The 12,090-nt window shown below is 35.2% G+C and overlaps 1 protein-coding gene across 4 annotated transcripts in view; it reads left to right on the forward strand.

The window, feature by feature from the left end:
• trip10a (thyroid hormone receptor interactor 10a) overlaps positions 1–12,090 on the forward strand; it is a 101,803-nt gene that overhangs the window by 80,340 nt on the left and 9,373 nt on the right. Inside the window, exons 10-13 of one of the 4 annotated variants that reach the window (XM_061905215.1) lie at positions 1,811–1,975; positions 2,116–2,142; positions 10,107–10,216; positions 10,359–10,491. In XM_061905215.1, the coding sequence (XP_061761199.1) occupies positions 1,811–1,975; positions 2,116–2,142; positions 10,107–10,216; positions 10,359–10,491 (435 nt within the window). The remainder of the gene's footprint in view (positions 1–1,810; positions 1,976–2,115; positions 2,143–10,106; positions 10,217–10,358; positions 10,492–12,090) is intronic. The other 3 variants (XM_061905216.1, XM_061905217.1, XM_061905218.1) reach the window with 3 other exon arrangements.

Below are 12,090 nucleotides of genomic sequence, written 5' to 3' on the forward strand. Positions count from 1 at the left end.
TTTTTTAAATAGAGACATACTGTAATAACTTGAAGTAAATAATGAAGATTAAAAAACAATTACAAAAAAAAATCAAAAACAAAATAATCAACTAAAAGGTTGACTTTTTTTTATTTTCATAGTTTGTATATATCATTAATGTTGTAAATACACATCAGTAAATGTCTCATTTGCACCCCTGGTGGTGAAATCTTTTAAAATGAGGGTGGTCCCAAAAAGGAGGGATATTTATTTGACTGTGTGTCGCTTTTAAAAGGGCTCCACCTCTGGTCAACATATGAAATAACAAGTGTGTGTAAGAAATTGAAATGAGCCCCCTTTTGCCCAAATAAATAATAATTAATTTTTTTTTTAAATAGAGACATACTGTAATAACTTGAAGTAAATAATGAAGATTAAAAAACAATTACAAAAAAAAATCAAAAACAAAATAATCAACTAAAAGGTTGATTTTTTTTTATTTTCATAGTTTGTATATATTATTAATGTTGTAAATACACATCGGTAAATGTCTCATTTGCACCCCTGGTGGTGAAATATTTTTAAATTATGGTGGTCCCAAAAAAGAGGGCTTTTTAAAAATTGACTGTGTGTCGCTTTTAAAAGTGCTCCCCCTCTGGTCAACATACGAAATACGTGTGTGTAAGAAATTGAAATGCGCCCCCTTTGGCCCAAATAAATAAATATGTATATAGAGACATAGTGAATAACTTGAAGTGAATATTGAAGATTAAAAAACAATTACAAACAAACATTTCAGAAACAATAAGTAACTAGAAGCTTGACTTTTTTACATGTTCATAGTTTTTATATATAATTAATGTTTTAAATACAAATCCATAAATGTCTCATTTGCACCTCTGGTGGTGAAATCTTTTAAAATTATGTTGGTCCCAAAAAAGAGGGATTTTTCAAATTGACTGTGTGTCGCTTTTAAAAGTGCTCCCCCTCTGGTCAACATATGAAATAACAACTGTGTGTAAGAAATTGAATTGCGCCCCCTTTTGCCCAAATAAATAATAATTAAAACATTTTTTTAAATAGAGACATACTGTAATAACTTGAAGTAAATAATGAAGATTAAAAAACAATTACAAAAAAAAATCAAAAACAAAATAATCAACTAAAAGGTTGACTTTTTTTTATTTGCATAGTTTGTATATATTATTAATGTTGTAAATACACATCGGTAAATGTCTCATTTGCACCCCTGGTGGTCAAATCTTTTAAAATGAGGGTGGTCCCAAAAAAGAGGGCTTTTTTAAAATTGACTGTGTGTCGCTTTTAAAAGTGCTCCCCCTCTGGTCAACATATGAAATAACAAGTGTGTGTAAGAAATCGAAATGCGCCCCCTTTTGGCCCAAATAATAAACAAAATAAAGTAAATAATGAAGATTCAAAATCCCCCAAAATACTAAAAACATATATTTTTTATATTTACATGGTATGTATATATTATTAATGTTGTAACTGCCAATTTGTATATATCTACAAAGGGTGGTCCTAAAGAGGTAGGCATTTTTCGGAGGTCTCAAGAAGGTAAGAAATACAAATGTGTGTGTGTGTGTGTGTGTGTGTGTGTGTGTGTGTGTGTGTGTGTGTGTGTGTGTGTGCGTGTGCGTGTGTGTGTGTGTGTGTGTCGTCCTCTCGGCTTGGTGGTGTGCTTTTCAGGTGTTGACCGTGTCTTTTTCTTTCTCTTGTCACCTTGTTTGTCTCTTTTTGTCTCCTTCTTATTTGTCAACCCGCCCCAATACTTCCCCTTTCGACCCGCCTGCGACCCCCGTACCCGCCCCCCCACCCCTCATTCCAGCTCTCCCCGTCCTTGCTCCCGCCTTTCTCCAACCCTCCGGCCCCTTCACCCACCAACGGACCCCCGTCCCCCAAGTTCGGCCGGGAACCCCTGTCGTACTATTTGAAGGAGATCAATAAGACAGTCAAACCCAGAATCCAGTCCTTCCGCACACTCAGGAGATCGGTGAGTCCAGCTAAAAAAGGTAGAGAGCATCACCCACTGGGGTCTGCACTTGCTGTGTCTTTACATCTGCACCCCCTTTTCATTTTGTATTTCTTATCTCTGGTTTCCACTTCATTCATTTTCAACTGTGTATTTACCAGAAGTTCACCCCGGAGAGGCTCCCCCCGGTAATAAGGACCACGTTTTATTGGTGCAAACTGGGCGACTCGCACAGGGGGCCACCTTCCTCCTGCAAATACTAACTTGTCAAAGTCAACTGTCAGTTTGGACGTGTTTGGAAAGGTCAAGTTTGCATTGGAAAGGTGGCCCCCTGCTGGTGAAGGAGGGTAGAGCATTGTGAGGAAAAAGGCAGTAATTAAGTTGTGAGGGACAAAAAGTGGGTAATACTTGGAAAATGCAGATTTTTTTAATTAATTTATTTCAAAACTGTTCTTGCAATACGACAACTTTGTTGTCTTGTTAAATTTTGATATTAACTCACTTTGAACTTCATTCTTGGAAAAATACAATTTTCTTAGTTTACCTTATTTTTCTCATTATATTACAACCCTAACATAGTAAAAAAAAAAAAAGGTTTTCTGGCATATTTAAAATGTTAAGAATTTATTCTTGGAATGTCACAACTTTACTGTAGTATAAAATTATTATTTTTTATATGTATTTTACTATTAAAACAAAAAAAACAACTTCATTCTTCCATCCATCCATCCATCCATCCATCCATCCATCATCTTCCGCTTATCCGAGGTCGGGTCGCGGGGGCAGCAGCCTAAGCAGGGAAGCCCAGACTTCCCTATCTCCAGCCACTTCGTCTAGCTCTTCCCGGGGGATCCCGAGGCGTTCCCAGGCCAGCCGGGAGACATAGTCTTCCCAACGTGTCCTGGGTCTTCCCCGTGGCCTCCTACCAGCTGGACGTGCCCTAAACACATCCCTAGGGAGGCGTTCGGGTGGCATCCTGACCAGATGCCCGAACCACCTCATCTGGCTCCTCTCGATGTGGAGGAGCAGCGGCTTTACGTTGAGCTCCTCCCGGATGGCAGAGCTTCTCACCCTATCTCTAAGGGAGAGCCCCGCCACCCGGCGGAGGAAACTCATTTCGGCCGCTTGTACCCGTGATCTTATCCTTTCGGTCATGACCCAAAGCTCATGACCATAGGTGAGGATGGGAACGTAGATCGACCGGTAAATTGAGAGCTTTGCCTTCCGGCTCAGCTCCTTCTTCACCACAACGGATCGATACAACGTCCGCATTACTGAAGACGCCGCACCGATCCGCCTGTCGATCTCACGATCCACTCTTCCCTCACTCGTGAACAAGACTCCTAGGTACTTGAACTCCTCCACTTGGGGCAGGGTCTCCTCCCCAACCCGGAGATGGCACTCCACCCTTTTCCGGGCGAGAACCATGGACTCGGACTTGGAGGTGCTGATTCTCATTCCGGTCGCTTCACACTCGGCTGCGAACCGATCCAGTGAGAGCTGAAGATCCCGGCCAGATGAAGCCATCAGGACTACATCATCTGCAAAAAGCAGAGACCTAATCCCGTGGCCACCAAACCGGAACCCCTCAACGCCTTGACTGCGCCTAGAAATTCTGTCCATAAAAGTTATGAACAGAATCGGTGACAAAGGACAGCCTTGGCGGAGTCCAACCCTCACTGGAAACGTGTCCGACTTACTGCCGGCAATGCGGACCAAGCTCTGGCACTGATCGTACAGGGAACGGACTGCCACAATAAGACATTCCGATACCCCATACTCTCTGAGCACTCCCCACAGGACTTCCCGAGGGACACGGTCGAATGCCTTCTCCAAGTCCACAAAGCACATGTAGACTGGTTGGGCAAACTCCCATGCACCCTCAAGAACCCTGCCGAGAGTATAGAGCTGGTCCACAGTTCCACGACCAGGACGAAAACCACACTGTTCCTCCTGGATCCGAGGTTCGACTATCCGGCGAAGCCTCCTCTCCAGTACACCTGAATAAACCTTACCGGGAAGGCTGAGGAGTGTGATCCCACGATAGTTGGAACACACCCTCCGGTCCCCCTTCTTAAAGAGAGGGACCACCACCCCGGTCTGCCAATCCAGAGGTACCGCCCCCGATGTCCACGCGATGCTGCAGAGTCTTGTCAACCAAGACAGCCCCACAGCATCCAGAGCCTTAAGGAACTCCGGGCGGATCTCATCCACCCCCGGGGCCTTGCCGCCGAGGAGCTTTTTAACTACCTCAGCGACCTCAGCCCCAGAAATAGGAGAGTCCACTACAGATTCCCCAGGCACCGCTTCCTCAAAGAAAGACGTGTTGGTGGAATTGAGGAGGTCTTCGAAGTATTCCCTCCACCGATCCACAACATCCGCAGTCGAAGTCAGCAGAACACCATCCGCACCATACACGGTGTTGATAGTGCACTGCTTCCCCTTCCTGAGGCGCCGTATGGTGGTCCAGAATCGCTTCGAAGCCGTCCGGAAGTCGTTTTCCATGGCTTCCCCGAACTCTTCCCATGTCCGAGTTTTTGCCTCCGCGACCGCTAAAGCTGCACACCGCTTGGCCCGTCATTCTCATATCACCAATTATTTGTTGATATTACTTAATTTACTTTTAACTTAATTCTCATAAAATTACAACTATCTTAAAAATCAGTATTTTTTTCATTATTTTACAACCTTTGTTAAATTATTTTTGGCATTATTTAAACTTTTTTTTTATATTCCCAAAACATTGTAAATTTACATAATTGTACTAGAAACATTTTTTTCCCGATCAATAATTTGGTCAAATGTATATTTTTCCCCTGTTATAGTACAACATACCTTTTACATGTATTTTACAATTTAAAAATCCCCCAAAAAGACAACTGTATTCTCATAATATCACAAATTATTGGTTAATATTTCTTAATTTACTTTTAACTTAATTCTCGTAAAATTACTATTTAGTTATCTTAAAAATCAGTATTTTCATTATAATTTTTCGGCTATGGTAAATTATTTTTTGCCATTATTTTAACTTTCTTTTAATTCCAAGAAACATTTAAAAAATTCAACATTGTATTAGAAACATTTTTTCCCGATCAATAATTTGGTCAAATTTATGTTTTTTCTTCTGTTAAAGTACAAAATACATTTTTACATGTATTTTACAATTTAAAACCCCCCGAAAATGACAACTTTATTCTTATAATATCACAAACTATTTGTTAATGTTACTTAATTTACTTTTATCACAATTCTCGTAAAATTACAATATAATTATCTTAAAAATCAGTATTTTCATTATAATTTTTGTCATATTCTTTCTTTTTTTAAAAATCCCAAAACATTTTAAAATTACATCATTGTATCAGAAGCATTTTTTTCCTGATCAATAATTGGGTCAAATGTATGTTTTTTCCCCTGTTAGAGTACAACTTACCTTTTTATACGTATTTAACAATTAAAAAAAAGAAAAAAAAGACAATTTTATTGTCATAGTATCACAAATTAATTGTTAATATTACTTAATTTACTTTTAACTTAATTCTCGCAAAATTACACTTTAATTATCTTAAAAATCAGTATTTTCATCATCATTTTTGGCATAATTTTTCCTTTTTTTAAATTCCCAAAACATTGTAAAATTATTATTGTATCAGAAATATTTTTTTCCCATCAATAATTCGGTCAAATTTGTGTTTTTTCCTCTTTTATAGTACAACCTTTTTATATGTATTTTACAATAAAAAAAAAAAAAACAACAAATTTATTATCATAGTATTACAAATTATTTGTTGATATTATTTAATTTACTTTTAACCCAATTCTCGTAAAATTACAATTAGTTATCTTAAAAATCAGTATTTTCATCATTATTTTTCGACTTTGGTCAATTATTTTTGGGCATATTTTTTCCTTTTTTTTTTAAATTCCCAGAACATTGTAAAATTACATCATTGTATCAGAAGCATTTTTTTCCCGATCAAATTATACCTTTAATATGTATTTAACAATACATATATAAAAAAGTCAACTTTATTCTCATAATATCACAAATAATTTGTTAATGTTACTTAATTTACTTTTAACCTAATTCTCGTAAAATTACAATTAGTTATCTTAAAAATCAATATTTTCATCATCATTTTTTGACTTTTTTTAAATAATTTTTTGGCCAATTTTTTCCTTTTTTTTTAATTCCAAAACTTTGTCAAATTACATAATTGTATCAGAATAATTTTTTTCCGATCAATAATTCGGTCAAATATTTATTTTTTTCCCCTGTTATAGTACAACTTACCTTTTATATGTATTTGACAATTAAAAAAAAAAAAAAAAATGACAGTAATAATATCACAAATTATTTGTTAATATTTCTTAATTTACTTTTGACTTAATTCTTGTAAAAATCAAATTTAATTATCTTAAAAATCTGTTTTTTCTCCATAATTTTAAAACCTTGTTAAATAATTGTTTGCGTTATTTTAAGTATTTTTAAATTCCCCTAAAAATTGTAAAATTACATCATTGTGATTTATAATTTATTAAAAAAAAAAGACGTGCGGCGTCTTCAGTAATGCGGACGTTGTATCGATCCGTTGTGGTGAAGAAGGAGCTGAGCCGGAAGGCAAAGCTCTCAATTTACCGGTCGATCTACGTTCCCATCCTCACCTATGGTCATGAGCTTTGGGTCATGACCGAAAGGATAAGATCACGTGTACAAGCGGCCGAAATGAGTTTCCTCCGCCGGGTGGCGGGGCTCTCCCTTAGAGATAGGGTGAGAAGCTCTGCCATCCGGGAGGAGCTCAACGTAAAGCCGCTGCTCCTCCACATCGAGAGGAGCCAGATGAGGTGGTTCGGGCATCTGGTCAGGATGCCACCCGAACGCCTCCCTAGGGAGGTGTTTAGGGCACGTCCAACCGGTAGGAGGCCACGGGGAAGACCCAGGACACGTTGGGAAGACTATGTCTCCCGGCTGGCCTGGGAACGCCTCGGGATCCCCCGGGAAGAGCTAGACGAAGTGGCTGGAGATAGGGAAGTCTGGGCTTCCCTGCTTAGGCTGCTGCCCCCGCGACCCGACCTCGGATAAGCGGAAGATGATGGATGGATGGATGGATGGATGGATGGAAAAAAGACATCTTTTTTTTTTCATAATATCACAAAGTATTTGTTAATATTACTTAATTTACTTTTAACTTAATTCTCGTCAAATTACAATTTTTATCTTAAAAATCATTATTTTCAACATAGTTTCATCATATTTTTCCCCCCGTTATATGACAACTTACCTTTTTATATGTATTTGACAGTTGAAAAAATAAATACAAAATGACAACTTCATTGTCATAGTATCACAAATTTGTCAATATTACTTAATTTACTTTTAACTTAATTCTTGTAAAAATACAATTTAGTTATCTTAAAAATCTGTATTTTCTCCATAATTTTACGACCTTGTTAAATAATTGTTTGCGTTATTTTAATTATTTTTAATTTCCCATAAAATTTGTAAAATGACATCATTGTATTTTACAATTTATAAAAAAAAAGACAACTTATTTTTTCATAATATCACAAAGTATTTGTTATTATTACTTTATTTACTTTTAACTTAATTCTCGTAAAATTACAATTTAGTTATCTTAAAAATCAGTACTTTCATCATATTTTTCCCCCTGTTATAGTACAACTTACCTTTTTATATGTATTTGACAATTAAAAAAATAAATACAAAATGACAACTTTATTCTCATAGTATAACAAATAATTTTTCAATATTACTTGAGTTACTTTTAACTTAATTCGTTGAAAAATACAATTTAGTTATCGTAAAAATCAGTATTTTCTCCATAATTTTACGACCTTGTTAAATATTTTTTGGGCATTATTTTAATTATTTTTAAATTCCCCCAAAAATTGAAAAATTACATCTTTGTATTTTACAATAAAAAAAAAAGACAACTTTTTTTCTCATAATATCACAAAGTATTTGTTAATATTACTTAATTTACTTTTAACTTAATTCTCGTAAAATTACAATTTAGTTATCTTAAAAATCAGTATTTTCATCATATTTTCCCCCCTGTTATAGTACAACTTACCTTTTTATATGTATTTGACGATTAAAAAAATAAATAAAAAATGACAACTTTATTCTCATAGTATAAGAAATTATTTGTCAATATTACTTAAGTTACTTTTAACTTAATTCTTTGAAAAATACAATTTAATTATCTTAAAAATCAGTATTTTCTCCATAATTTTACGACCTTGTTAAATAATTTTTTGGCATTATTTTAATTATTTTTAAATTTCCCCCCAAAATTGAAAAATGACATCATTGTATTTTACAATAAAAAAAAAAGACAACTTTTTTTCTCATAATATCACAAAGTATTTGTTAATATTACTTAATTTACTTTTAACTTAATTCTTGTAAAATTACAATTTAGTTATCTTAAAAATCAGTACTTTCATCATATTTTCCCCCCTGTTATAGTACAACTTACCTTTTTATATGTATTTGACAATTAAAAAAATAAATACAAAATGACAACTTTATTCTCATAGTATAACAAATAATTTTTCAATATTACTTGAGTTACTTTTAACTTAATTCTTTAAAAAATACAATTTAGTTATCGTAAAAATCAGTATTTTCTCCATAATTTTACGACCTTGTTAAATAATTTTTGAGTTATTTAAATTATTTTTAAATTCCCATAAAATTTGTAAAATGACATCATTGTATTTTACAATTTATAAAAAAAAAGACAACTTTTTTTTTCATAATATCACAAAGTATTTGTTAATATTACTTAATTTACTTTTAACTTAATTCTCGTAAAATTACAATTTAGTATCTTAAAAATCAGTATTTTCATCATATTTTTTCTCCTTTTATAGTACAACTTTTTTATTTAACAATTAAAAAAATAAATACAAAATGACAACTTTATTCTCATAGTATAACAAATTATTTGTCAATATTACTTAAGTTACTTTTAACTTAATTCTTTGAAAAATACAATTTAGTTATCTTAAAAATCAGTATTTTCTCCATAATTTTACGACCTTGTTAAATAATTTTTTGCGTTATTTTAATTATTTTTAAATTCCCATAAAATTTGTAAAATTACATCATTGTATTTTACAATTTATAAAAAATAAAAAAATAAAAAAACTTATTTTTTTTCATATCACAAAGTATTTGTTAATATTACTTAATTTACTTTTAACTTAATTCTCGTAAAATTACAATTTAGTATCTTAAAAATCTGTATTTTCATCATATTTTTTCTCCTTTAATAGTACAACTTTTTTATTTAACAATTAAAAAAATAAATATAAAATGACAACTTTATTCTCATAGTATAACAAATTATTTGTCAATATTACTTGAGTTACTTTTAACTTAATTCTTTGAAAAACACAATTTAGTTATCTTAAAAATCAGTATTTTCTCCATAATTTTACGACCTTGTTAAATATTTTTTGGGCATTATTTTAATTATTTTTAAATTCCCCCAAAAATTGAAAAATTACATCTTTGTATTTTACAATAAAAAAAAGACACCTTTTTTTCTCATATCACAAATTATTTGTTAATATTACTTAATTTACTTTTAACTTAATTCTCGTGAAATTACAATTTAGTTATCTTAAAAAATCAGTATTTTCATATTTTTTCCCCTGTTATAGTACAACTTAAGTCTTACTTATATAATATTACCTTGTTTAAAAAAATAGTGACTTTATTCTCATAACATTGTATATTGCTTAGCTTTCATTTATTACGTCATACAGAATTGGACTGCATTCAAGAATCAGAGCAGTATTATTTCCTTTTTCTTTTCAGTGTGGCCTTTTTAATAAAAATGAGGAAAAACCTAATAAATGTGATAAACGGTGTTGTTTTTTTTAACTTTAAAAGTCTAGGGATCAGCTCACTAATGCCAGCATTACCAAATAAGACTTCTAAATGACTTGAACGGCCATTGCCGGATTTGAAAACGAGCTGCAAAAAAGTGAGCTGAAGTCCAACTTTGGGCCCCTCGGTGTTCCTCCTGGGTGCGGTGTTGTATTTCCTTTTCCTTCATTGTCCAGCGCAAGTGGAGAGTTATTAAAGCCCACTTCCTATGTGACCTCTCGGCAGCCCGTGGTGACGGAGGACTTCACCCACCTCCCGCCGGAGCAGCGCCGCAAGAAGCTGCAACAGAAACTGGAGGAAATTGGCAGAGATTTGCAGAAAGAAGTAGATAGTAGGTGTGTGTTTGTTTGTGTGTACACGCCTCTTCTTCTCGGGAGAATGCAATGTTCATGTTGTGACACACGACGACCTCTCGGATCCCTCAGTCGGACCTGAGCTCTGCAGGAAACTCCTAAACTTCCCTTTTCTGTCCCTCAGTGAGGCCCTGGGGAAGATGAAGGGAGTTTACGAGAAAAATCCTCAACTGGGAGACCCCAGCAGTCTGTTGTCGCAAATCAATCAGACGGCCCAGAATATAGAGCGGCTGAGGGTGGAGCAAAGCAAGTATGAGGTAATGTCCACGTCATTGTTTACTTTCACCATTAATAGCCGCCGAATTATTCATGGGACTCTTAAAGGGGAACATTATCACAATTTCAAAAGGGTTAAAAACAATAAAAATCAGTTCCCAGTGGCTTGTTGTATTTTTTGAAGTTTTTTTCAAAATTTTACCGGTCTTGGAATATCCCTAAAAAAAGCTTTAAAGTGCCTTATTTTCGCTCTCTGCGAAGACACTGGCCATTTCCCTGTGACGTCACACAGTGCTGCCAATGTAAACAAACAATGGGAATACCACAGCAAGATATAGCGACATTAGCTCGGATTCAAACTCGGATTTCAGCGACTTAAGCGATTCAACAGATTACGCATGTATTGAAACAGATGGTTGGAGTATGAAAGTATTGAAGAAGAAACTGAAGCTATTGACGCTATTCATAGCCATAGCGTGGCCGAATAGCTGCGTTAGCATCGCCGGTAAAATGTGCGGACCAAACGATCAGGACTTTCGCATCTTTTGACACTGGAGCAACTTAAATCCGTCGATTGGTAAGTGTTTGTTTCGCATTAAATGTGGGTGGAAGGAAACGTAATATAGTTGCAAATGCATCTGCAGCAGGGGTGCCCATTACGTCGATGGCGAGCTACCAGTCGACCGCGGGGGGTGTGTCGGTCGATCTCCAGCCAGGCTTTTAAAAAAAATAGACCTAAAAATTAGTGATCATCAATCTTCACCAAGACGTCACTTAAATGACATTCACGGTACCGGAGGGTCTTGTGAGATGACGCTGGCTGCTGCAAGATCATTATTATGAAAATATGACCGAGAGGAAGGCGAGAAACACTTTTTATTTCAACAGACTCTCGCGCCGTACCTTCCGTCAAAACTCTAAAGGCCGACTGCACATTTCCTATCTTCACAATAAAAGCCCTGCTTCATGCTGCCTGCGCTAACTAAATACAGAGTCTCGGAAAACTGGCGTGCACAAGCGATCCCTCAGAAAGCTGCCGTGCTCATCGCTTTCCGAGACTCTTATTTTGTTAGCGCAGGCAGCATGAAGCAGGGCTTTTATTGTGAAGATAGGAAATGTGCAGTCGGCCTTTAGAGTTTTGACGGAAGGGACGGCGCGAAAGTCTGTTGAAATAAAAAGTGTTTCTGGCCTTCCTCTCGGTCATTTTTTCATAATAATGAACCCGGCAGCAGCCAGCGTCATCTCACAAGACCCTCGGGTGCCGTGAATGTCAATCAAGCAAGCTACGGAATTTGCTGCCAATGTTTTTCTTGTAAAGTGTATGGAAGCTGGATGAATTAGATGCCAAAAACCAACCACATTCATGTGGTATTGTACAGAAAGGACAACTTTTTTTCTCCTCCATTTGAAAATGTGGGCGTTATCATCATTACTGTCTGATTCCAATCAATGCAAGTCATCAGAATCAGGTAATACACAAACTTATATTCCTGTCTTTGTGAAAGAAAGACATCTATATGTGTTACACATGCTTGTATTATCATTAAACACATTTAACTTGTTTACAAAAATGTCTCTTTCATAAATAAATAAATATAAATGATATATATAAATGAGGTAGATCCCCTCGAGTTGGTCAA

Source organism: Nerophis ophidion, linkage group LG07 (genome assembly GCF_033978795.1).
Source record: "Nerophis ophidion isolate RoL-2023_Sa linkage group LG07, RoL_Noph_v1.0, whole genome shotgun sequence".
Lineage (NCBI taxonomy): Eukaryota > Metazoa > Chordata > Actinopteri > Syngnathiformes > Syngnathidae > Nerophis > Nerophis ophidion.